The sequence below is a fragment of the Zootoca vivipara genome, chromosome 5, assembly GCF_965207765.1.
Source record: "Zootoca vivipara chromosome 5, rZooViv2.hap1.1, whole genome shotgun sequence".
NCBI lineage: Eukaryota > Metazoa > Chordata > Lepidosauria > Squamata > Lacertidae > Zootoca > Zootoca vivipara.
Genome location: NC_142588.1, coordinates 76,659,098 through 76,683,779, shown reverse-complemented (window position 1 = coordinate 76,683,779; position 24,682 = coordinate 76,659,098). Strand labels below are relative to the sequence as shown.

General features: G+C 41.9%; 1 protein-coding gene across 1 annotated transcript; it reads left to right on the top strand.

Moving 5' to 3' along the window:
- The first annotated feature begins 9,090 nt into the window (after nucleotides 1-9,090).
- On the top strand, nucleotides 9,091-22,676 carry CCNL1 (cyclin L1). The gene is made up of 11 exons (XM_035133151.3): nucleotides 9,091-9,428; nucleotides 9,787-9,861; nucleotides 10,166-10,275; nucleotides 17,085-17,205; nucleotides 17,514-17,578; nucleotides 19,201-19,300; nucleotides 19,408-19,512; nucleotides 20,056-20,197; nucleotides 20,913-21,024; nucleotides 21,138-21,236; nucleotides 21,913-22,676. Exons 1-11 carry the CDS (start codon nucleotides 9,156-9,158, stop codon nucleotides 22,259-22,261), a joined length of 1,551 nt encoding a protein of 516 aa, XP_034989042.3. The 5' UTR covers nucleotides 9,091-9,155; the 3' UTR covers nucleotides 22,262-22,676.
- Nucleotides 22,677-24,682: the final 2,006 nt, after the last annotated feature.

The following is a 24,682-nucleotide window of genomic DNA, read 5'->3' as shown; positions in this document are numbered from 1 at the left end:
TATTTAACCATTAGCAACTAAAGGGTAGATTTTCCGAAGACATCAGAAGTGACTCATTTATATTGATGCTTTCTATTTATGTATCCAGATATACACACACACCACTTAGAATCATAGAATCATAGAATCATAGAGTTGGAAGAGACCATGAGGGCCATCCAGTCCAACCCCCTGCCAAGCAGGAAACACCATCAAAGCATTCTTGACATATGGCTGTCAAGCCTCTGCTTAAAGACCTCCAAAGAAGGAGACTCCACCACACTCCTTGGTAGCAAATTCCACTGCCGAACAGCTCTTACTGTCAGGAAGTTCTTCCTAATGTTTAGGTGGAATCTTCTTTCTTGTAGTTTTAATCCATTGCTCCATGTCCGCTTCTCTGGAGCAACAGAAAACAATATTTCTCCCTCCTCTATATGACATCCTTTTATATATTTGAACATGGCTATCATATCACCCCTTAACTTTCTCTTCTCCAGGCTAAACATACCCAGCTCCCTAAGCCGTTCCTCATAAGGCATCATTTCCAGGCCTTTGACCATTTTGGTTGCCCTCCTCTGGACACGTTCCAGCTTGTCAGTATCCTTCTTGAACTGTGGTGCCCAGAACTGGACACAGTACTCCAGGTGAGGTCTGACCAGAGCAGAATACAGTGGTACTATTACTTCCCTAGATCTAGATGCTATACTCCTATTGATGCAGCCCAGACTTGCATTGTCTTTTTTAGCTGCTGCATCACACTGCTGACTCATGTCAAGTCTGTGGTCTACCAAGACTCCTAGATCCTTTTCACATGTACTGCTCTCAAGCCAGGTGTCACCCATCCTGTATTTGTGCTTTTCATTTTTTGTGCCCAAGTGTAGTACCTTACATTTCTCCTTGTTAAAATTCATCTTGTTTGCTTTGGCCCAGTTGTCTAATCTGTTAAGGTCATTTTGAAGTGTGATCCTGTCCTCTGGGGTATTAGCCACCGCTCCCAATTTGGTGTCATCTGCAAACTTGCTCAGGATGCCCTCAAGCCCATCATCCAAGTCATTGATAAAGATGTTGAATAAGACTGGGCCCAAGACAGAACCCTGTGGCACCCCACTAGTCACTACTCTCCAGGATGAGGAGGAGCCATTGATGAGCACCCTTTGGGTTCGGTCAGTAAGCCAGCTACAAATCCACTGAATGGTAGCATTGTCTAGCCTGCATTTTACCAGCTTCTTTACAAGAATATCATGGGGCACCTTGTCAAAGGCCTTGCTGAAATCAAGATAGGCTACATCCACAGTGTTCCCTTCATCTAACAGGCTTTAATTTTGTCAAAAAATGAGATCAGATTAGTCTGACATGACTTGTTTTTCAGAAACCCATGCTGACTTTTAGTGATCACAGAGTTTCTTTCTAGGTGCTCACAGACTGTTTGCTTGATGATCTGCTCTAGAATCTTTCCTGGTATTGATGTCAGGCTTACTGGGCGGTAATTTTTTGGGTCCTCTCTTTTCCCCTTTTTGAAAATAGGGACAACATTTGCCCTCCTCCAGTCTGCTGGAACTTCGCCTGTTCTCCAGGAATTATCAAAGATTATTGCCAGTGGTTCTGAAATCACCTCACCACTTAATAAAAACCTCTAAGGAGTACATACATACATACATACATACATACATACATACATACATGGATAAAACCCAACTTTTTAATAGCAAATACACATAAAATTTATCAAAATATAGATAAAGCCAAACAGTTGGTAGGTTGCAGCATCTGTTGAGGCTGTAGAGACCAATATGGAAGAGAAAAATGTATTGTCATATCTGGGGCAGATGAAGGTGTCTGTCTGCTATCAAATCGGCAGCATTACCAGAGGAAAAACTAGAACAGAGAATATATGAAGAATTTCTTAACTGTCTCTAAAAACTGTTGAAAATGCTGGAAGGCAGGCACAATGCTAGATGAGAAAGGATGGGGAAACTGGGCAATCTGTCATCACACCTTTCCTATTCGACAAAATACAAAGCATCTCACACAGCCCAATCCTGTGTGTGCTTGACTTTAAGTCCCACAAAGGGTACTTAGGACTCAGCTACAGAGTTGCAAATAAAACGTTTTAAGGGTGTTTTAAGTGCAATATACAATGTGACACTAGATGGCAATGGTGAGCCTTATGGAAAATTCAATGTTTTTTTTTAAAAAAACGCTTTTTAAAAATAGCATTTTCAGAATGTTTTTTTCAATATGTGTGTAGATTCCACCTTAGTGTGTGAGAGAAAAGCAGTCACCAAAAGAACTGACTCAAAGCGTGTGTGTTGCTTTTAAATCAAAGTGAAGATGCTCTGGTTCTCAGCATATCCTGAATTTCACAAACTGCACTGCACAATCAGACTGAGTCCCACTACTCCACGCAGCAGATAGGGAAATTTCAGGGTCATCAAGAATGGAAAAGTCCACACAGAGGAATGTTGCACTTAAGTCTGATCACCATCTCTCCCAGGCAGAGAACCCTCCCCTCCTGGGGACTGAACGAGACCAATGACTCACACAGGACGTGTACTGGGATTTAAAATGGCCACAACTTTTATTATCAATTTCACATGTAAGAAACCTTGGCTTAGGCATTGGGCATGTATCCCTCTCAGACCCCCAGCCGGGGGAGCTGAGGCACAGCAGGGTTCATAAGCCTGATCACTATCACAATCACAATAAGCCTGATCAATACCATTTCCTAAACTTTTTGTTTACCACTGAACCGAGAGAGTGTTTAAAAGTCTCCTACATAACTGCTATGCTCACCTCGATTCTCCAAACATTGAGAGGTTTGGGGCATGCAGCACCGACCCGACCTCCTTTGGAATGAAGTCACCAGAAGGCTTTAAACATGCAGTACAGTATTTGTGTTTATTTACATATATACAGGTTGAACATAGATGGAGGGGCAACATTAAACCAGCAGACACCCCAAGTTCACAGCATTCACATCCGGTCTTTTAAAAGGGAGGCAACTGGCAGCCCTAGATACTGTTAGCCTTTTCGGAGTCTAAACTCAGCCCTCTAACTCTCTCCTGTGTCTGTCTCAAAGAAACAGTATCTGTCCTTTCCTTTCTAACACTTATTATCCAACTGAGAGTCATCCCCCTTTCCAGAAGCCGTTGTTAAAACCACCTTTTGAGAGCCATCAATAAAGACCATCTACCTAAGAAAAAGGGATCTCTGCCAAACTAAACTGGCTCAATACATTTGACCCATATGAGCAGCTGCCTTCTTACAAACGCAGAATCACAGGGTAGAAAGGGACCCCAGGAGCTCATTTAGCACAGCCCTTAACAGTAGGATTGCTAAACGCAAATTCCAAGAGTGAATGGCAAAAGGCAGCCATTGCAATAAAAGAGTCTCGCTTCGAATAAATGTTTGGACTTGTCAGATGGAGCGACATTGCCCTGTGCCATGCCTGGAATGATGGCCAATCCGTCAGACTGAGCAATATACACAGCACTTTACATCACCATGCACATTACATAATAGTTGCTTTTTCAGACAGTCTTCATCTCTGCAAGAAATTGTCCCTGCAAACTGAATATCTCTGTGTAGGATTCATTTGCCAACTGCATTGGTAAGTTACAGGTAGGTAGCCGTGTTGGTCTGACACAGTCAAAACAAAATTTAAAAAAATCCTTCCAGTAGCACCTTAGAGACCAACTAAGTTTGTCATAGGTATGAGCTTTCGTGTGCATGCACACTTCTTCAGGTGTGCACACGAAAGCTCATACCTATGACAAACTTAGTTGGTCTCTAAGGTGCTACTGGAAGGATTTTATTATTTTGTTTTGACTGCATTAGTAAGGATGGTTGTGTGAAACCAAATAATTCCACTAGATGGCACAAGATTATTGGCGTTGGAAAGGGAGCACAACTAAAACGAAATTCTACTGACACTGCAGACTCTACCTAAAAACAAAACGCAAGCTTAGTTTTCCGTTCAAGTTCTGTTTAGGCCCCATGTACAGAGCCAGTGTGGTGTAGTGGTTAAGAGCAGTAGACTCGTAATCTGGTGAACTGGGTTCATAGCTGTGAAGTTCTCCCATTTTTTTTAAGGGAAATTCCGTTATGCTGAATAGGCTTCCTTGAGAGAAAAGGGAAAACTTGACAGCTATGACTGGGTTCAAGTCTCCGCTCCTCCACATGCAGCTGCTGGGTGACCTTGGGCTGGTCGCACTTCTTTGATGTCTCTCAGCCCCACTCACCTCACAGAGTGTTTGTTGTGGGGGAGGAAGGGAAAGGAGAATGTTAGCTGCTTTGAGACTCCTTTCCCTTCAGGTAATGATAAAGCGGGATATAAAATCCAAACTCTTCTTCTTCTTCCTCCTCCTCCTCCTCATCTTCCTCTTCCTCTTCTTACAATCTAAAGAGGAGGGTGCAGACTTTACTTCAAAGTGAAAGCTCAGATTGTAGCCCAGTCTTAAAACTTAGCTGTGTAAGTTTGGGAAAGTGCACACCGAGGCAGGAAGTATAATGAGCTGAACATTTGAATTCCCAGAGGAAGGTTCACACCCTCTCCTTAATCCTCACTCAGCCGTCCATTACAGTGTCTGACTGGGACCTGGGAGACTAGGGTTCAAATCCCTACTCAGCCACGAAGCTCACTGGGTGACCTTGGACCAGTCACTACCTCTCGGCCTAACCTACCTCACAGGGTTGTTGTGGGGATTGAGGAGGGGGAAGGAGAACCATGTATGCCATCTGGAGCTCCTTGGAGGAAAAATTGGGATAGGAAGGCATTTTTAAATAAATAAATAAATCACCATTTCCAGGAAGGGTGTGTGTGTGTGAATTGATTTAACAACACCTTCCCCCCTTTAAATTTCCACTTACTCGAGTCTAGAGCATTTGATTCACACACTTATTTTTAAGTAAGCTCCTGCTAATTTAAACAGCTGCTACAACAATTAGGGGAAGCCAGCCAGGAGTGTGGCTAGCCACAGCTGACAAAGCATCTCCGTCCCAGTGACGAAGGGTCAAACTTAAACAGGCAGGTGAGTTATCCACCTGTGTGACTTTAGCAACAGGATAAGGCCAGAGGAATCAACATTTCCCCCATTTTTTTAATCTCACAGGTTGCAAATTTCCAAGTAAACAGCCCTAATTTACCGTATTTTTCTGTCTATAAAATACACAGTCCACCCTCGGGCACTATCCATGTATAAGACGCCCCCTAATTTTTGACATAATTTTTTGGGAGAAAAACCTAGTCTTATACATGGAAAAATATGGTAATTTTTTTAAAAAAGCAGTTATTGTAGTTAAAGGGCAGAGATGGGGCCATGACCTGGTGTGCTGCAGAGTTAAATGTCCAACAATTTGCCTGCAGGCAGTAAGTTGTGTGCAGTGCTCTTTTCCTGGGGGGGGGGGACGCATACCCCTAAACATTTTGTGAATCTAAGTTCGGCCTCATTGAGGGGCGGTTTTTCAATATGAGTAGGAAAATGAGAATACCTCTAAACATTTTTTTTGCGGGGGGAGCACTGGTTGTATGTGTGATAGGTCTAACTAAGGAGATATTGACCAAAAAGGTTGGCTACTATGAACTAGGCAATAGGGTATAGTAGCCAGCCAAATGTCGTAAGAGAAAACACACATGGCCCTTGGATGGGAACAAACATGAAGACATTGACTCGAGGACACCAGCTGTGAAAATGAAAATGGAAAACGAAACTGCCCAATTCGTAATGCTTAGTTTTATGCAAATCTATGGCGTGGCCACACGTGGAATGCTGTCCGTAGTTCTGGTCACTGCATCTGAAACATACTGTTACAATACAGGAAAAAGTGCAGAAAATGACGACCAAAATGACCAGGGGGCAGAAACAGGGAAAGCTGACAACATCTGGGATGTTTTAGTTTAGAGAACAAGTCAAATAAATGAGGGCATGATAGAGATGTATAAAGTCAAGCATAGTGTGGTAAGTGTTGATAAAAGGCTTTTCTCTTCTCGTAATCCTAGAACCTGGGCCCTAGGACAAATAGTGGGAAATTTGCAACAGGCAACAGGAGGTTGTTTCTTCAAACACAGCGTGTTTAAAGTCTAGCTGTCTCAAGTTGTGATGATTGCCGCCAACAACTTCAGAAGGTTAGGCACATTTATAGTGGAGAAGACTACGAGCAGCTGCAGGTTGTGATAAATATACGCTACCTATGTATAGGATCGTAGACAGCAGGTGTGGCTCCATATTTGGGGGGGGGGGCTGAGCAAGCCACCCACTTGGGATCCATTGATGGAGCTCTAGCAGCTGCCGATCTCCCCTCTTGTTTGGGAGGGTGAGGAGTCAGGCAGCCAGCAGTGACCCGACCCCACTGCTTGTTCACAGCGTTATTCGGCAGTGCCATCGTTGCTGCTGGCTGGGAGACAGGTGGCCGCTTGGCTTCTGCCCCACTACATTGCCAGCAGTGTTGATAAAAGTGTGCCAGCAAACAAATCACATGCTGCGCATCAAGAAAATTCATTTGCAACACTTCAACACTTTCTCTCCTGTGCACAGCAACTTATAAATGTTGATTTGCAAGTGCATAACCTGGATTTTTGTTGGGGAGGGCAGGCTTTTGTTGGGGGGGGCAGAACCTCGGTTTCGCATTGGTTTGTATTGATTTTGATTGATTTAGCAGCTGCCCCCCCTTGGGGGGGTGGAGAAAAAGACCTCGCTGTACTTCAAGCCTCTAATGTGCACGCAATTGTCTGCAGTGCCCTGAGAACGGAAACTGAGCGGCTAGTCCTCCAGCTGCCGTATTTCCCTGTCAACCAAGGCACGCTCCCCTAGGCCCGCTTCTTCCGCTCTGTGCCGAAACAAGTCCCGGCTCGCCCTGGAGGTTGCGGAAGGATACGAGACTGGCCAGAAAGGCAGAATGACGACGGTGCCGATTCCGAAAAGTCGGCTGGCATGCTGGGAATTTCCCACGTGCGCGTGTGAGCTGCGCCAAGCTCTTGCGAAAAGCCAGCGAGGGCGGAGACTAGCAGAAAGGGACGAGGGGGGGGGGCTGGGCTGGGGAAGCGGCGGAGCTTAGCTTGCAAGAGGTCGCAGCAGTGAGAGAAGAGACACTGCTGCTGAAATATGGAGTGGAAGCCTGTTGGATTTGCATCCATCCAGACGCGCTTTTTTATAACAAGAATACAAAACTGAAAATGAAGGAACTGCAGCTAAAACATCCCATTCATTTTTTCACATGGTCTAGTGTTAATCTGAAATCAGAAGCAGCTGGCGCCAGTGGAATTCCCTGTCCCAAAATGCGCCTAGAACAATGGGAATTTCGAACTCTGCTCCTGAGAGAGAAAAGTGCGCATTTCTCTCACTTCCCAGGAAACTCTAGCCAGAGCGCTTCTGATGCAGACAAGGAAGTCTCGCCTCCTGGCATTTGTTCGCCTTGTAAAATGAAGCGCAGCTTGGGGTATTTGCTCAGTCATTGAGCTGAACAGAGGGAACACAGCTATTTTGACCAACTGACCTGTGTTCAAAAAGGCCATATTGGCTCAGAACTCTGTGTTGCTTCTTAACTGTCTTCACTTTGATGGGATTTCTTCATAGATGCTTCAAGCTTTACATATGTAAATGTTGTACTGAGGTGTATTCACAGACATGAATATGGGGTAGGGGACGGACCTGAACCCATATCCCCTGCTCAGCCTTGGGCCAGTTCTCCAACCTAGCAGGACTGATGGGATAAAATGGGACTGGAGATATTATGTATACAGCCTTAAGCTATTTGGAGACAAATGTGGACAATTACTCCCTACACAGAAAGCACTTTTTTAAGCATTTAAAAAACCCCACGTGTGAATAGATGTACAATACACAATGTGAGTTTTCTGTGGCAGAACAGTGATGTTTGAAACAGCTCTGAATCAGACCGGAACACCATCTTGTAGTTTGCCTCAGGTGCCAAAATGTCTTCGGCGAGCCCTGCTTCCATCTTCTCTTGGGCCTTTGTCCAAACTTGCAACAGCTTGGAATGGTGCAAGCAGAGCAGTGTACAGAACTACTATTTCTAAGGGCACATAAGGGAACATACTTCTCATGAGTGTGTGTTCGTGTGCATAATATACAGGGGTGCAACAAGTAAGGTGGGGGGGGGCAGGTAAGCCCCACTCAATGTAATTGATCACAAGATTTGGCACACATGCACCATTTGAATGGCAATTCCCATCCACTTTGGCAGGGCAGCCCCCCTAAAATACTTTAGGGAGGGCCTTTGGCCCCTAAGAGTTGGTTCCTATGCATGGGCGTAGCCAGGATTTTTGGGGGGGTGCGGGGACAGAAGCTCAGATTTGTATTGATTTATAGGACACAGGTGGTGCTGTGGGTTAAACCACAGAGCCTAGGGCTTGCCGATCAGAAGGTTGGCAGTTTGACCCCGTGATGGGGTGAGCTCCTGTTGCTCGGTGCCTGCTCCTGCCAACCTTGCAGTTCAAAAGCACGTCAAAGTGCAAGGAGATAAATAGGTACCGCTACAGTGGGAAGGTAAATGGCGTTTCCGTGCGCTGCTCTGGTTCACCAGAAGTCGCTTAGTCATGTGGCCTCATGTACGCCGGCTCCCTCGGCTAGTAAAGTGAGATGAGCTCCGCAACCCCAGAGTCAGTCACGACTGGACCTAATGATCAGGGGTCCCTTTACCCTTTTATAGGAGGGGCAGCTGTCCCTCTCCTTGGCTACGCTCATGCTCCTATGGCATATGTGTGTGTGTGTGTCCTTGCAAGTAGAAACATAGCATAGCAGCGACAGGCTGAGCTTAAACATCCCTGAAACGCTACGTTTCCTACTTGCAGGAAAAGGTGGGCTGGCAACTAGCAGCTGTTCGTTTTTTTGTTTTTTTTGTTTTTTGCAGGCCTGAAATAGAAGGGGGGGAATCTACCCCCTCGGCAGTGCAAGCGGCTCCTTTCCAAGCGCCTCTTAGCAGCTCGAGCTCCCCGCCACCTCCCTTCCCTGCCCCTCTCGCGAAGACGAGTTCACGCGCGAAGAACGTGCCGCTCGCCTGACGTCAGCGCGGAAGGGAGCGAAGGGGAGGACTCTTTTTTCCCAGCGCGCCCCGCTCCGCGCTGCGTCATCGGGCGCCGGGCGCAAAAGCGTTATTCCGTGCGTGGCCGGCTCCGGGTGCGGTCGTCTAGGCGAGAGTGTTCGTAGCGGTCGTTCGCCATGGCCTCCTCCACCGGGACTCATCCTTCCCCCGCCGCCTCAGGCACCTCGCTCGCCCTGGCCGCGTCGTCCGCTCCCCCCGCGGGGATCCTCATCGGAGACCGCCTGTACTCGGAGGTGTCGCTGACCATCGACCACTCGCTCATCCCCGAGGAGCGGCTCTCGCCGACGCCCTCCATGCAGGACGGGCTGGACCTGCAGAGCGAGACGGACCTGCGCATCCTGGGCTGCGAGCTCATCCAGGCCGCCGGCATCATGCTCCGCCTGCCGCAGGTCAGCGCCGGGGGAGGGGGGCTGCCTCCGAGGGGGCCTACCGTGGAGCCCAAGGCCTCGGCCTTGTGGAGAGGGGAGGGAGGGAGGGGAGGCCGCCGCCACCACCACCTAAGGGCGCCTCTTGTCTTCTCCCGCCCGCCTTGACCCCAGACGGGGCTCCGTGAGGGGAAAGGAGGGCGCTGGACACAAGATGGCGGCGGATTGGCGACCTCGGCCTGCTTGACAGGCCCGGCGCCGATGCCGCTTCCGGAAAAGGGAGTGTGGGAGGCTTTAGCTGGCCTCCGCGCATGCGCGCTTCGCCTGTTGCTAACATGGCTTATCTTCCTGTCTCTTCCCCGCCGGGGGATTGTCTTCGCAGGTGGCGATGGCGACGGGGCAGGTGCTGTTTCACCGCTTCTTTTATTCCAAGTCGTTCGTCAAGCACAGCTTCGAGGTGAGTTTTTTTGGTGGGTGTAGGCAGGCTTAATGTTTTAGTTTGTTTTTGTTTTTTTGGGAGGGGGCGAGAGGTACTGAAGGCCATTCAAACGTATGAAGTGAGTGTTTTCAGCTAGGATTGCTCATCTTGACTCCGCTGTTTTGCCTCAGGCAAGGAGTCTCCACAGCACTGTTTCTGGCTAGGGTGGATTTCTGTTTTGCGTATCTCCCATTAGGGTTAGCTCCTAGTCATGTTTATAATGTGTTGTGTATGAACCCCCAGGGGGAAACAAGTTTCTCACGGCAATGGGCTTCTTTTTCAGATTGTTGCGATGGCCTGCATCAATCTTGCTTCCAAAATTGAAGAAGCGCCTCGTCGTATAAGAGATGTGATCAACGTTTCCCATCACTTGCGCCAGTTAAGAGCTAAAAGGTAAGATCAGCTCCGCTTTTGGTATACACAACGTACCACTGTACACTGTGTCCCACTGTAACATAGTCCAAAGACTGTAGAGGTTCTGCTTGGGTAGGTTGGCTTGATCAGGTTGAAGGTGATAAACAGCTGACATAGGCTTGGATTTTGTGTGTTAGTGTGACTTAGTGGATTGAAGTATCTCTTGAAATGGGCTGGATGAAGTCAGGTCTGAGCTAGTATTGTTTGATTTTTTTGCTTTGCTTTTTTGTTTTGTACTGGAAACTTGTAGTTATCTTTTATTACATGTTAACGCCACTGAAAATGTATATTGGGTCCTGTTTAACCACTGTCCTTGTTTAGTGTAGTAAAGAGTGCATAGTTGTCTCTCAAGCTCTTAGCAGAAGACTGAAGTTTACCCTATTTATGTTTATAGTAGTGGTTTTGTTGGGAAAGTTGACAGCTGGTTTGGTTTACAGCATATATTTGTTTTAATGGTATCTTCAAGATATAAACAAAGGAATCCTGGAAGCAATGTGCATCTAGAATTACAGGAACAACACTTGTCATTCAGCATGATTGTCTATACATCAGATGAGTCTCAATTTTGTGTGTGCTTTTGTGATTGTTGTAGAGCTTTCCCTATTTGTGGGTTTGTAAAGTTTTAAATATAAAGCAGCAAGGAAAGATTAAATATAGGAAAACCTGTGCACTATCTTGAATATTTTTATCTGAAGCTGTCTCTTGATTAGTAAATATGGGCTTGATTTCAATGATATCCTCACTACTTAGGGACATTTTTAAGAGCTTATTTTTCTTGGCCAAATCTTGTGGGATACTGAGGCATCCTAAAAACAACATACAAATATGTGTCTTACAGCTTAAAAGCATATCTAGGCAAAACAAGCTGTTTTTCAAAAAGTTATTTTTAGTTTATACACAGGTAAAGTGCACATATACTAATGTACTTTCTTTTCAAGTCTTTTTTATTTTTAAAAGAATATTCATCTTCATTTGAATGAAACAGTTGCACCTAAGACTTTCTCCCTCACTGTCTAGATTTCAAGTGACGTTATAATTAATTAATATAAATATTTCTTGGTCGGCCAGGATTTGAAAAGTATATGAAAACACAATTATTTAAAAAAGGAAGTCTTCCCATAAAAAACCTGGCATGTCATGTTGGGTGCTGATGTCTTACTCAAGCAGATGTACTTTACTTGATTCATTTTTAGCTAACTTAAAAACAAATGCTGTGTGAAAAGTCTGGAGCAAGTCAAGTCTATAAGAAATCTTACATTTTTGTCATGCAGGATCATTTTTAAAAATGGGATGAAAGCATTATTCTGTGCGTGTTACAGTTTTACAAACAAATCAGTTGTACATGTTATTAACTTTAGCTCTTTTTTCCCTTGCAACCGACTATACAGCGACCAGCTACATTTACCAAAGCCTGGGTGATGTGGAGTGGTTCATAGAGATGAAGCTGTCGTCATGGCAACAGTGAGTGACGTATCGAAAATCCCCAAGGAGAAGCCAGTGCTCTGAGAATAGGTCACTGGAATCGGGGAACTGACAGGTTGGCCGTTGGTGAACCATTTGGAAGAACTCCTGTATCTTGTTTTAAGCTTTCATCTTTGCTGTCCAGGTTTTTGGAAATTAGCCAAATGTTAGAATTTTAACTAGCAAATTTAGGTATGCTGTGCTTAATAGTTTTAGTCTGTCACATTTCAATATGTTTTATTTTGTGTATTTAATGAAATCTACACCTTGTAGTATTCGTTACTAAAATCTAGTACTCACTGAAAAAAGACTCATTAGTAAAGTTTTTACTTTGGAATGCAAAAAGTGGTTGATGTTGTATAGCACTGACTGCCACAAACATGCAAATTTATGTTTAAGAACATAAATAGCATTTAGTAAACCAAAATGTTTTTGCTGCTACCAAGGGTATTCACAAATAGTAAATTTTGTGCACATTCTATATGATTAATTTACAGTTTTGTAACAACTGGGGGAAATATTACTTTTAAAGCATTGTAATCCTAGGCAAGTGTGCACTAAAATAAATATTCTAAGCTTTTTTACTGGGAGGAACAACATCTCATTTGGCTTTGCTTGCCTGGTGTAATTCCCAGCATCTCCAGTTAAAAAAAGGATCTTTGGTAGTAAGGCTGGGGAAACTGCCACTAAAGTCCATTGTCAGAAGACAAGAATGGCTGGATTTTTCTCAACACTACATACTGTTAATGTGAAGCATTTGGAATTAGCACAGCATTTGTGCATGCATTGAAGCTGTCACATAATCTGTATTGAAGGCTATGCTAAAAAATAACCAACAAACTAACAGCAGTACTGTAAAAACATAACAAATATAATTTGCTCTTTGCTTGTACGTATTACTGCATTCCTATCGGGTCAAGCCACTCCTCTTTGGTATTTCACAGATTGGGGCTTAGATCCTTAACCTGACACCCTTTTAGGCAGAATTTGAAAGAGTGTCATCATAACACATGATGCAAATATACATGAATGTTGATGTGCTGTTCAATGTAACATCTGGATACACTTATACAAGGAATGTTAAATTTAGTTACCTTGCAGACTAGCTGCTTGATCCTGATCATGTGCATGGCTTAAGTGGAAGCAAGTCTCACAAGTGAGGATGAAATTAATTGGGAGTAACCTTTGTTGAACTCTTAAGTCTGACTTTGATTTGATATGCACATGTAACTGTGATAAGATGCCTACTGCCATCTTGGTAAGAAATGCTTCCCCTTGTTGAGCCATTATTCCAGCACTGAAGCAGTGAAATGAAATTTGTGGGAAAGTTGATTCCTCAGGGTATCGTGCTTCAGAGAATCATGTTCTTGTCCCTTTAAAATTGTAATTGTTACACTTTTGAACACAACTCTAAATTTATGCAGTGAAATGGCTGTTTTCAGAGCCTAATATGTAAGCATAGCTGATGTAATTCTTGGTTTGATACGATGAACCCTTTTTGCATTCTTATTGTTAATAGTACGGTGAACTCTACACACAACTGCATAAAGTTTGCATATGCCAATCATTCCAGTTGGAATGCTGACTAGTTAGGAAGAACACTAATGTGGCCTTTAGTCTTTTTGAAAAGTATGTTGTATTCTAATAGCTAACTCTAACTTGGCCTTGTATTTAATTACTCTCCTGGTAACCATAGTTAACAAGGAATTCCATGCAGAGATCTCTCCTGTCAATACTAGTCTAATTTTTCCCCCTGTGTTGCCTGTATAGGAAGGGAAGCCTGTCACTCTGCCTGTCCTTTTGCCAGCTGAGGGCATTCTTAAAAGTAGTCTCCTAAAATGCTAGTAAATTTTAGTACTCTCCTAAAATGCTAGTAGTAAAATGCATTTACATAGTAGGTGCAGAGAGGGGGGACTTCCACTCTTCCCTGCCCAGCATAGAAATGTAGGATAGCTAGCCACTTAGCAGTCTGTTTACTTTGGTGATCTAACTGGAAAGGTTGCATAGAGCCAAACAGGAGTTTGGTATGTAGTTATAATGCAAAAATGTAATGATCACAACCCAGGACCCTAAGCCCAATAATTGCAACACAATAAATAAGATCTTAAATTTTTTGGTAGGCAGCTAAACCTTGAGACAGTTTCTACAATCTTTCCTTGGCTCCCTGAGGTGGCATATATTCCCCCTCCCAATTACTTCTTTCATAAAATATTATTGGTATTCAGGTTAACAAGTTGCCAAGTCTAATTAGATTGGCATCTAAATTAGAATTAAATCAATCTGCGAAGTTAAAAGTATATTTCTCTGTCAGAAACAATTTAATTGGGCTGATATTGCAAATATGCAGTTTGAAACATTTAGTAACTTGCATTAAGTTGTGGATGGGGTAGCTGTGCTGGTCTGTAACCGCAAGATGACAGTGTTAAATTTGGAGCAGGGAATGTGATAATGAATGTTCCTGTGAGAAGTATATAGTGCATCAACACTCTACCTTACAAATATTTGAATTAACCTTGGGCAGTATACCAACAAGAAATGGAAACAGGAAATTCCTGTATGTAATGAAGCATCTTTCCCATGTGCTAGTATACAAATTTCTTAAGGTTTTCTAGTTTGAGCACAAGGTAAATTTATATCAATGCACAGAATCTTACAGCCTGTTTTGCCTAGGTTAGTTCTGTTGCACTACCAAATATTTTGGTGAAGCTAAGCTGTCTTCAATGCAGTAATGTGCATTTGGTTTTTGGATCAGGATAATGTGAGGGACCCAGGTGGCACTGTGGGTTAAACCACAGAGTCTAGGGCTTGCTGATCAGAAGGTCGGCGGTTCAAATCCCTGCAACGGGGTGAGCTCCTGTTGCTCGGTCCCAGCTCCTGCCCACCTAGCAGTTCGAAAGCACATCAAAGTGCAAGAAGATAAATAGGAACCGCTCCAGCGGGAAGGTAAACAGTGTTTCCGTGCGTTGCTCTGGTTCGCCAGAAACAGCTTTGTCATGCTGGCCACATGACCCGGAAGCTGTCTGCGGGCAAACGCTGGCTCCCTCGGCTGAGATGAGCGCCGCAACCCCAGAGTCCTACACGACTGGACCTGATGGTCAGGGGCCCCTTTACCTTTACCTTTTTACTTGCAGAAAGAGGTGGGCTGGCAACTACCTTTACCTTTAAGCTGTCTTCAATGCAGTAATGTGCATTTGGTTTTTGGATCAGGATAATCTAGGAAATATATAGTGCAACCTCACTATCAAATTTTCTTGAAGTGTCACTCTACCATAAACAGCTAAAGAAGGCAGTTGTTTGAATTGCTTTTATCCCTGTTCTAGTTAAATGCAGGGGCAGAATTCAGATGATTGTGCTGTAGACAGTTTGATTCTTATACATAAAAGGATTTGAAACACTTACCTCCTTAAAAAAACAAAACTGAATTTGACATTCAGTTTGCTGAATGTCAGATGTTGTAGAATGCAAGTAGTACTGATTGTGTATATAGTTCAATCCCTGTGCATGATGCTTTAGAACAGGGGTCAGCAAACTTTTTCAGCAGGGGGCCGGTCCACTGTCCCTCAGACCTTGTGGGGGGCCGGACTGTATTTTGGAAAAAAAAGAACTAATTCCTATGCCCCACAAATAACCCAGAGATGCATTTTTTTAAAAAATGACTACATTCTACTCATGTAGAAATACCAGGCAGGCCCCACAAATAACCCAGAAATGCATTTTAAATAAAAGGACACATTCTACTCATGTAAAAACATGCTGATTCCTGGACCGTCCGCGGGCCGGATTGAGAAGGCAATTGGGCCGCATCCGGGCCTTAGTTTGGGGACCCCTGCTTTAGAATATAAGAACACATTACTACCTGAAGATGTTTACCATCTCAACATAGAAAACAATGGAAATGAAGGTAGGGGAATACACACACACCATGCACACAAGCAAGCTAAAATATTTTAATATTGAAATAGTATTCTGCATGCATCTTTACAAAGGAATTACATTGGTTATGGATAGTACATAACTAATGTGAAGAGACTTTGTTTTAAGGCTATCCATAACCAATATAAGTAACGCATACATAAATACAGTCATACCTCGACAACCGAACGCTTCGACTTCCGAAGGTTTCGACTTCCGAAGTCGACAACCCTCAGAAGTTTTTTCTGGGCGCGTGCGCAGAAGCAGCGCTTTGAGAACCGAAAACCTCGGAACGGATCGTCGTCGTAAGTCGAGGTACCACTGTATGCATGTAGAAGACACAGTAAAATATTTGTAACTTGCTCTTTGCAAGATATTTTAAATTTAACTAATGGAGAACAGTATAACGTTTCCTCAGCTATATTAACGAACTAGGTTATGTGCTTTCTAACCTTCGATTCGTGACATAGATACAGGTTAAAACATAGAGGTAGGGAAGGAATATGTTCATCATAATAATAATTTACTGCTTATACCCTACACATCTTGACCGGTTTTCCCTAGCCACCCTGGGGAAATATATAGGAATATAAGAAACATAGCGAAACATCAAACATTAAAAACTTGATGATACAGGGCTGCCTTCAGATGTTTTCTGAAAGTTGTGTAGTTGTTTTATCTGTGTGATGACATGATGGGAGGGCATTGCACAGGGCAGGTGCCACTACCGAGATGGCCTCTGCCTGGTTCCTTGTAACTTCACTTCTTGCAGTGAGGGAACCACCAGAAGGCCCTCTGAACTTGACCTCAGTGTCTCGGCTGACTGGTGGGGGTGGAGACGCTCCTTCAGGTATACATGTCCAAGGCCGTTTAGGGCTTTCTGATAACATAGTGCTCATTACTATAGCATAGTATTCATTTTTTGTTTCTTAACACATTTTTAAAAATAAGTCTACGTACAATTTAAGAAATCTAGATTATTCTATGATCAAGATAAATGATTGAAGCATAGCTTTGTTTTATTTCCTATGCATAACACATTTATTTTTACAGATGTTGAAACTACAGTGGTAATTTGAATGATGAATTCACCATTGTGCTCCTTTTCAAAGAATGGAATCTTCCCAAAAGACATCACTAGGAATTACTTGGAATTTAGCCTTTTATATCATCTCTTTTATGTGAAGTGAAATGTTTTTGAATGTGAAATTCTGAATGTTGATAGGAAAACTTTTTAAAGTTAACATAGTTGTACTAAATTAGTTAACTTGGACAGCACAAGATTAAAGCTAAAACTTGTTTGCAGGAGTTTAGAATCTGGTTTCTGTTGCCATTAGTTGGTTGGAAGGGAAAACAGAAAAGCCGTTGTCTTCGATTTAGAAAACCGTTTTGACTCTATTTCTTACAAACTGTAGGACTCCAAGCCCATTGATACTTGATCAGAACTACATAAACACCAAAAATCAAGTAATCAAAGCAGAAAGGAGGGTGCTGAAGGAATTGGGATTTTGTGTTCATGTCAAGCATCCGCATAAGGTGAGTCCACGAAAGTTTCTTCAATATTGAACTGCGCAAATATCTTGATGGTGACAGGAAAGGTAAACAATGCCTAGATATGACTGCCTTTATAACTCAAGAACACATGTCAGTTTCTAGGAAGAGGGTAAAACTCCTAATTGTAAGCTAAGGTTAGGGGGAGTGGAATTTTGAATTTTCATCAGAAATGGGGGTTGATAGATTATGAGATTTAACACTAAGTTTGCCTTGCTTTATGTACAAGATTGATGTGAGTACAGATGTTCCTTGTGTTTTAATTACCTTTTTTGTTTTTCTTCCTCTCTCAGATCATTGTTATGTACTTACAAGTCTTAGAATGTGAACGTAATCAAACACTCGTCCAAACAGCCTGGTAAGTTTTCCTCTTCTCTCTCTTAGCCAGGAAAATAGTAGCAGAAAAAAACAAGCTTGGTGTCCAATATACCAAAGAATGAACTGTAAGTTAGTAAATGAAATGCTTTGTGAAATGTGTGTCATTGCTTGTTTTCTGCTTACTATTTTCGTGGCTTTCATAGCACATTTTCTTGGAGAACTCAATTTAACTTTGTTCTTTTTTCTACTCTTTGATTAAAGGGTAGCCTCTGATGGTAAGTCATAGAACTCTGCCCTCTGCACCACAGCTCATGACCTGAGGATGGCCTGATTGGCTGCCTCTCTCTCCAGCCAGTGCAGTGCAAGCTCTCAGCCAAGATTTACTGAAGTGGTCCATATCCATCTGGCAGCATCTTCTAGTTCTGTCCGGGTGTCCAAAGGATTTGTATATCTGATTCTAGAAGTATCTGTTCAACATACATATGAAATGTGTATTTGTTTTCCTAGTTACTCTAGTTATGACATTACCTGTCAACATAAATGGTAAAGTCTAGCTGTAGCACGAATTCCTAATTAACTGCTTTTCCGGTTTTTGTCTCAATTTGGATTCTAGTGGTTGGGGGTTTTTTGGCGTTGGGTTGTGCATGCAGAGGAGAGGGACTAGCGCATGCCTAACTATTTACTGTTTTGTGTATTGAGCATATTTTTCGCAACCAGCAAACATCCACAGTAGATTAGTTGGCATGTTTGGAGGTCTCCCCCTTATGTTCAGAAGCAAAAGTTTATTGCTAAATTCTGAAATAACAAGTTTGAATACCAACAATTTCAGTGATTAAGAATGTTTTTAATTTGTTAGAACATGACTTCACAGAGTTTCTATAGTTTATATTTGTATCTCATCTATATAGATGTCATTCACTTTGTAAAGTCTTTGCAGCCTCTCTGCACATGGGGCCGTTAAAAGTCCATGGAAACAGCTGATAGAAGTGATTTAGCAAGTTCCAGTCACATCCCACTGTTTTTAGTAGAAGAGTTAAGCATGTACTTAATTCATTCCCATGATGTCATTGGAATGCACAAGTGCTTAACTGTTTACAAAAATAATATGATGCTAAATTGGTATATAAATTTTATGAATTGAAATACATATCCTGTAGATCTTGTTTTTACATTATATCATGGGAGATGCATTAACTATTGTAGCTGTTGACACACTAAATAAAATATATTGATTTGTTTGACAAAAGACTGAATTAACAATTTAAATATCTAGTTAGACTTTTTTGCGTGGTCATGTGAACAGATGATTTTAGAGTTAAATCTTAGTTAATGGACACTTCATAGAATAATCGTGAGTTACATAATAGTATGTAAAGCCATAGTGATGTCTTGCATTTCCTTGTGGTGATAAAGATTGAAGTCAAAATAAAACTCAGCTTGTACTTTCCTGAGTTCTAGAGAGATGATAAGAGCCTGTTTGTTGCAATGATCCTGGGGCATTTGAGGCATTTTGTCTTTAAGACTTATTTGACATGTTGGAATCTAAATTAATAGTATGAAGGTGAAGAAAAAATAATAAAGTAGATTGAGTCTCCAACTTCATGTTTTTGATTTCATAATAGGCTTTAGAACTTGGAACAAATTCACATTCATATTTTTCAGGAATTACATGAATGACAGCCTTAGAACCAATGTATTTGTTCGATTTCAACCAGAGACAATAGCATGTGCTTGTATCTACCTTGCGGCTAGAGCTCTACAGGTAAGAATTTGTCTTCTGTTTTCACTCATACCTTTAGTTCAACAATCTTCAAATAAAATTGCCTAGTTTCAGATTCTGACCTTTTTTTGTAATAATTTCTTCTCCAGATTCCTTTGCCTAACCGTCCCCATTGGTTTTTGCTTTTTGGAACTACTGAAGAAGACATTCAGGAAATATGTTTAGCAACACTTAAGTTGTATACAAGAAAGAAGGTAACTGTCAGTGTACTTGCAGGTGGGGTGAAATGTACTACATTTATACATGCTAAAAGATGTGCTCCTCTTTTAGGGGGTTGTGGGGGATTGATGCAATTTCTTACACAGAAATGTTTTAAAATTTATATCTAGAAGCCTTCACCCCACACCAAGTATGTAGGAATGTGTGCTATACTTTTGAGAGGCTCTGTTTTGCTTCCAAACTCGGCCATTAGAGGAGGGTCTGAACAGCCTGGAACAGAAGCTGTGTATTACTGGGAGCAAATTCAAGCAACCCTGATGTGATTGCTAAGTTGTATAAATTCCAGGACTCCGTGCTGCATGGAAGCTGCTAGCATGCTGTGATAAAGTAATTTAATTTTAAGCTCCATTTTGACAACAGACAAGGTTTAGTTTTAATTGCTTTTTAAAACTTGTATTTTATTTTGTATGCTTCTTTGGCCACAGTCGAAAGGAAGGATAAGATATTTTGCTAAAAATCAAACAGATATACCCACTCTGGTTTGATACCTGACTTTTGAGCTCTGCATCTCCTTGCAGCCTAACTATGAATTACTTGATAAGGAAGTTGAAAAGAGAAAAATGGCACTTCAAGAAGCTAAACTAAAAGCAAAAGGATTAAACCCGGATGGAACACCAGCCCTTTCCACGTTGGGAGGCTTTTCACCTGCTTCCAAGCCCTGTAAGTTTTTTGTAACAATGTTCATTTGATTCTGCATCTACTTAATTCTTAAAGGAGGTATTGAAGCAGAATTAGGAGTCCCTGAATTTCTGACTCAGCAAACATTATGGCCTTTATATACAGGTGTCTCCCCGCTTGCATGGGTAAGGTTCCCAGGAACTGTGTATATATGTGAAATATAGTGGGGAAACACCCTATAAACCTCTAGAAGACCTTGGGAACCCATTTAAAAAGCCAGCAGTACTTGCCAAACTGGCATGAATGGTGACTCAGTCTTACTCATTACCAGAGGACTCCACTAAACTCTGTCACAGCTGCTCCCACCAAACCTCCTTTCTCAAACTCCCAACACGCCACAGGGCTCAAAAGTCTGTGTGAAGATTCATGGGATTGCTAGCAGTTTTCCTGCTCTTTTTGTGACATTTTAAAGAGTTTAACTTGATTTATTAAATTATTCACTGGCACCACACATATATACAGTCATGCACATGTGGTAAGATACTGTACCTGTGCTAAACATTTTTAAGATGTAAATGAATTAAAACTACGTTAGAAAGAAAATTGAGGGGTGTGTGACATCTTGTAGGAGTAAGAAATATAATTCTGTCTGAACCTTGTCTGATGCCGTTTGTAGAAACTTGCATTAGCAAATTCACTATAATGTCAAGAGTTCTGTTTCTTCAACATTCTTACCATACGTTATTTCAATTCATAGGCTCTCCAAGGGAAATGAAAGCAGAAGAGAAATCTCCGTTGTGTATCAATGCAAAAACTATCAAAAAAGAACCAGAAGACAGACAAGTGGTTTCCAAGAGCCCTTACAATGGGTAGGTAGCTGTCTGTAAAATAATATTTATTTATTTAGTTATTCACTTCATTCTAAGTTGTATGTTGTTACATGCATTTGTAAATTGATATGATGCTTACTTTATTAATCCAGTATGAGAAAAGAGAGCAAAAGAAGTAGAAGCAGCAGAAGTGCTAGCAGATCGAAGTCAAGAACAAAGTCACGGTCCAGATCCCATTCCCCAAGGAGACAGTGAGTATTTAAGTACTGTAATGGTTAAATATAACTTTAAAAATGCTTTCCTTCTCCTATATATTTCTTAAGGGAAGCGTAGTAACATGAAAATAAAGAGCAGTTAAGGGCTTCTAATGTGAAAATATGCCTTCTGCTTTGATACAACAATACAAAGTTACTAAAGCTATTGAGTAACTTATGATTAAATATCAAAAGTTGGCAACTTACGAGCTTTTGGAACACTGAAATGAAATAATAAATATCACCACAGTGCATCAGCTTAAATATGCAATAAAAACAAGATTATCTTTTGTGGATTTGGTACATGCGACCTAGCCACTGCTGTGCCAGTAAACTAAATTTTGCCACCCTACTTAACTGAAGAAATATTGCATGAAATAACATGTAGGGGAGTTTATGTAGCAGCGGGATTCTCCCGACTGGAGAGATGTAATAGCAGACAGGACTTCTTAGGTGCAAGAATTTGTTACCAAAGGAAAACAGCTGATACAGCCCCTCGAAAAACCCAGCACAAGTAGGAGGTGATCTCTCAAGAGAGTTATTCGTGAAAATTAGGAACAAACGACCATATAGTGTCAAATTGATTAGATGTAGATGCTGTTTCATATTGCATAAGCTATAGACAATTTGTATGCTGTGCAAGTTTAAATACTGTGCTATTTTGCATTTTAAGTTACAACAATAGACGGAGTCTCTCTGGAACCTACAGCTCAAGATCCAGAAGCAGATCACGTAGTCACAGTGGCAGTCCTCGGAGGCATCATAATCATGGATCACCACATTTAAAACCCAAGCACAGCAGAGAAGAGTTGAAAGGTGCAAATAGACACGGTCACAAAAGGAAAAAGTCTCGTTCCCGTTCTCAGAGCAAATCCAGGGACCACACAGATGTTACCAAGAAACACAGGCACGAGCGAGGACACCACAGAGACAGGCGAGAGAGATCTCGCTCGTTTGAAAGGTCGCATAAAGGAAAGCACCACAGTGGCAGTCGCTCAGGACACAGCAGACACAGGCGCTGACGGGGGGGGGGGCAAATTGAACTGTCCTTTAGTTACGCTTGCATATTATACCATGTGCGGGACTGTTTGAAACTTGAAAAGAAGTCAAATTAGGATTTGATTTGAAGCCCAACACCTTCTATGAGTAGGACTTTTTTTTAAAAAAAAAAGTGTTGAATTTTTGCACATAAAATACCTTAGCAGTATCATACTGATTTAAAACAATGATCAGGTTAAATTGTATGTGTTAGAGTTGTATCAATATGAAAACTGGAGAATTTGTTTCTGTACAAATGTACCTTATTTTTATACAAGCATACTGCAGACATTTCTATTTAAGTATAGTTATTTGTTTAAAATAATGGTGAATACTTTCTTACACTGGTTTTAGTCTGCATGTGTGAAAATCTTTTTACAATAAATAAAATATACCGACTGTTCTTTTTTTTTTTTTAACTACTCTGTTGAATACCTCATTAAATCGTCAAAATGTGGAAATTTTCATACCAAATTGCTAACTCTTTAATGCTTGGTAACACAGACAAATCTGCTTCGCTGGAGCTTGTTTTGAGATAAATGCTATAGGAGCTTGAGGTTTTATAATTGGTATGGCTTGATAATATTTCAGAGTATAATTCAAGGAGTGAGTGGAATGGAACTAGTCACTAGTGCATGGTAGACGGCCAATAATTATTTCCCTTTCTCCTCATCCCTACTTAAACTTCATATTCGTGTTTTGCAAGCTTGCTGCTCAACTGCAGTAATAAAAAGGACCACAGCCAGTCATCATTACAGCTTAAATACAAACTGAAAAAGCTGTTGTGCTAGTAATAGGAAGTGCAATAATACAAGATTTTTAATCCTTGGTTTTTAATGTCTAGGAGAAGAGGATGACTATAATACCTTCTCTGTCCTGGAACAAATACTGTGGATCTGTTGTAGCTGCCCTGAGCCTTAGTTTTCAGAGAGCCTTTTGGTAGCCGGAAGAGGACCCCATGTATCTTACTCCTCATAATGTCTTACACCCATTTCTGCTACAAGAAATGTTCCTAATGGTGACCTGTGAACGTGCTACCCTTTTCAGCTTGTACAGGAATTTATATGTAGAAGTTGACATAGTTTTGAGGGGACGTGGCTTATGTGTAGTAGGGACAATAAGGATAGCACACACTGTCCAACTGGAAGAGAGATGGCACACGAACAAATTATTTTGACTATGCCACTCGTTCAGATTCTGTTCTTGGCAGACCACTGCGTTTCCTTTAAAGCCCCTATTTGGAATGCCACTTGAAGATACTTGAATTCAACCTCAGCTGCAGGAGGACTTGATTTAATTTTGCATTTATCACTGCTCGGAAAAAGTCCTAGCACTTTCTTGTTTAATCTTTGTGGCCCATGAATCCTGTTCTGAACCCTGTATCACAACTTTAAAGCCATGCAAAAGAAAAATACAGGCCTGGATGGTAGGAAGGTAGGCTTTGAATTCTGGTGCCTTATTTACAATAATGCCTCAAGGATTACTTTCCGTCCAAAAAAGTAGTCTGACGTAACCATGTGATTAGACCAGGCTTCCTCAAGCTGCCATCCAGATGTTTTTGGCCTACAACTCCCATGATCCCTAGCTAGCAGGACCAGTGGTCAGGGATGATGGGAATTGTAGTCTCAAAATATCTGGAGGGCTGAGGATTAGACTGACCTTAGATTTTTTTCATTGGTGTAAATATTTCCGGTGGGGTTCTTATGAAATTAGCCAAAAATAAGAGAAATTTTGAGGTTTGGTAGGTACATGCAAGCATTTAAACTGCTGCAATTGTGGAAAATGAGTGCATTGGTTGAAATTCATGGCCCATCTGAAGTACTGGGGGTGGCTAAATGAAGGATAGTGATGGTCATTGCTGAGGAAGGTCAGGAAATAGCATAGGGATGGCAATGTCCTGTCCTAAGTAACCTTGGAATAATGTTACAGGTAGGTAGCCATGTTGATCTGCCGTAGTCAAAACAAAATAAAGAAATTCCTTCCGGTAGCACCTAAGAGACCGACTAAGTTTGTCATTGGTATGAGCTTTCGTGTGCATGCACACTGATCTGAGAAGCTGATCCCCCCCCCCACCTTCTAGACTGAAATCTGTAGCCCCAGAACATTCATTGATTATGGTCACATGCATTTAAAGCACTTATCCCGTGCAATCCTGGCAACTTGTTTAAGGGTGCTGGGACTTGAAGCTTTATGAAAGACAAATTCCCAGGATTAATTGATGGCAGCCACACACTCTTAAATATACGGTGTGGATGTTACCTATAAGATGGCATGTGCTTTCACATTTGGGAGCAGGTTATGGTTAAGTTTGGACCTCAGCCCAGAACATCTGCAGAAAACTAGGTGACACACTCCTGTTAGGGTGGAAAGAGGGCTAGACGGATCCGCTATGTCCTGCTAACTTG

Excerpts from the sequence above, each read along its gene's own strand:
- CCNL1 (XM_035133151.3), top strand. The coding sequence starts at position 9,156 with ATGGCCTCCTCCACCGGGACTCATCCTTCCCCCGCCGCCTCAGGCACC. Across the intron at positions 9,429-9,786 it reads TCATGCTCCGCCTGCCGCAG|GTGGCGATGGCGACGGGGCA; the intron begins GTCAGCGCCGGG and ends TTGTCTTCGCAG. Across the intron at positions 10,276-17,084 it reads CGCCAGTTAAGAGCTAAAAG|GACTCCAAGCCCATTGATAC; the intron begins GTAAGATCAGCT and ends TACAAACTGTAG.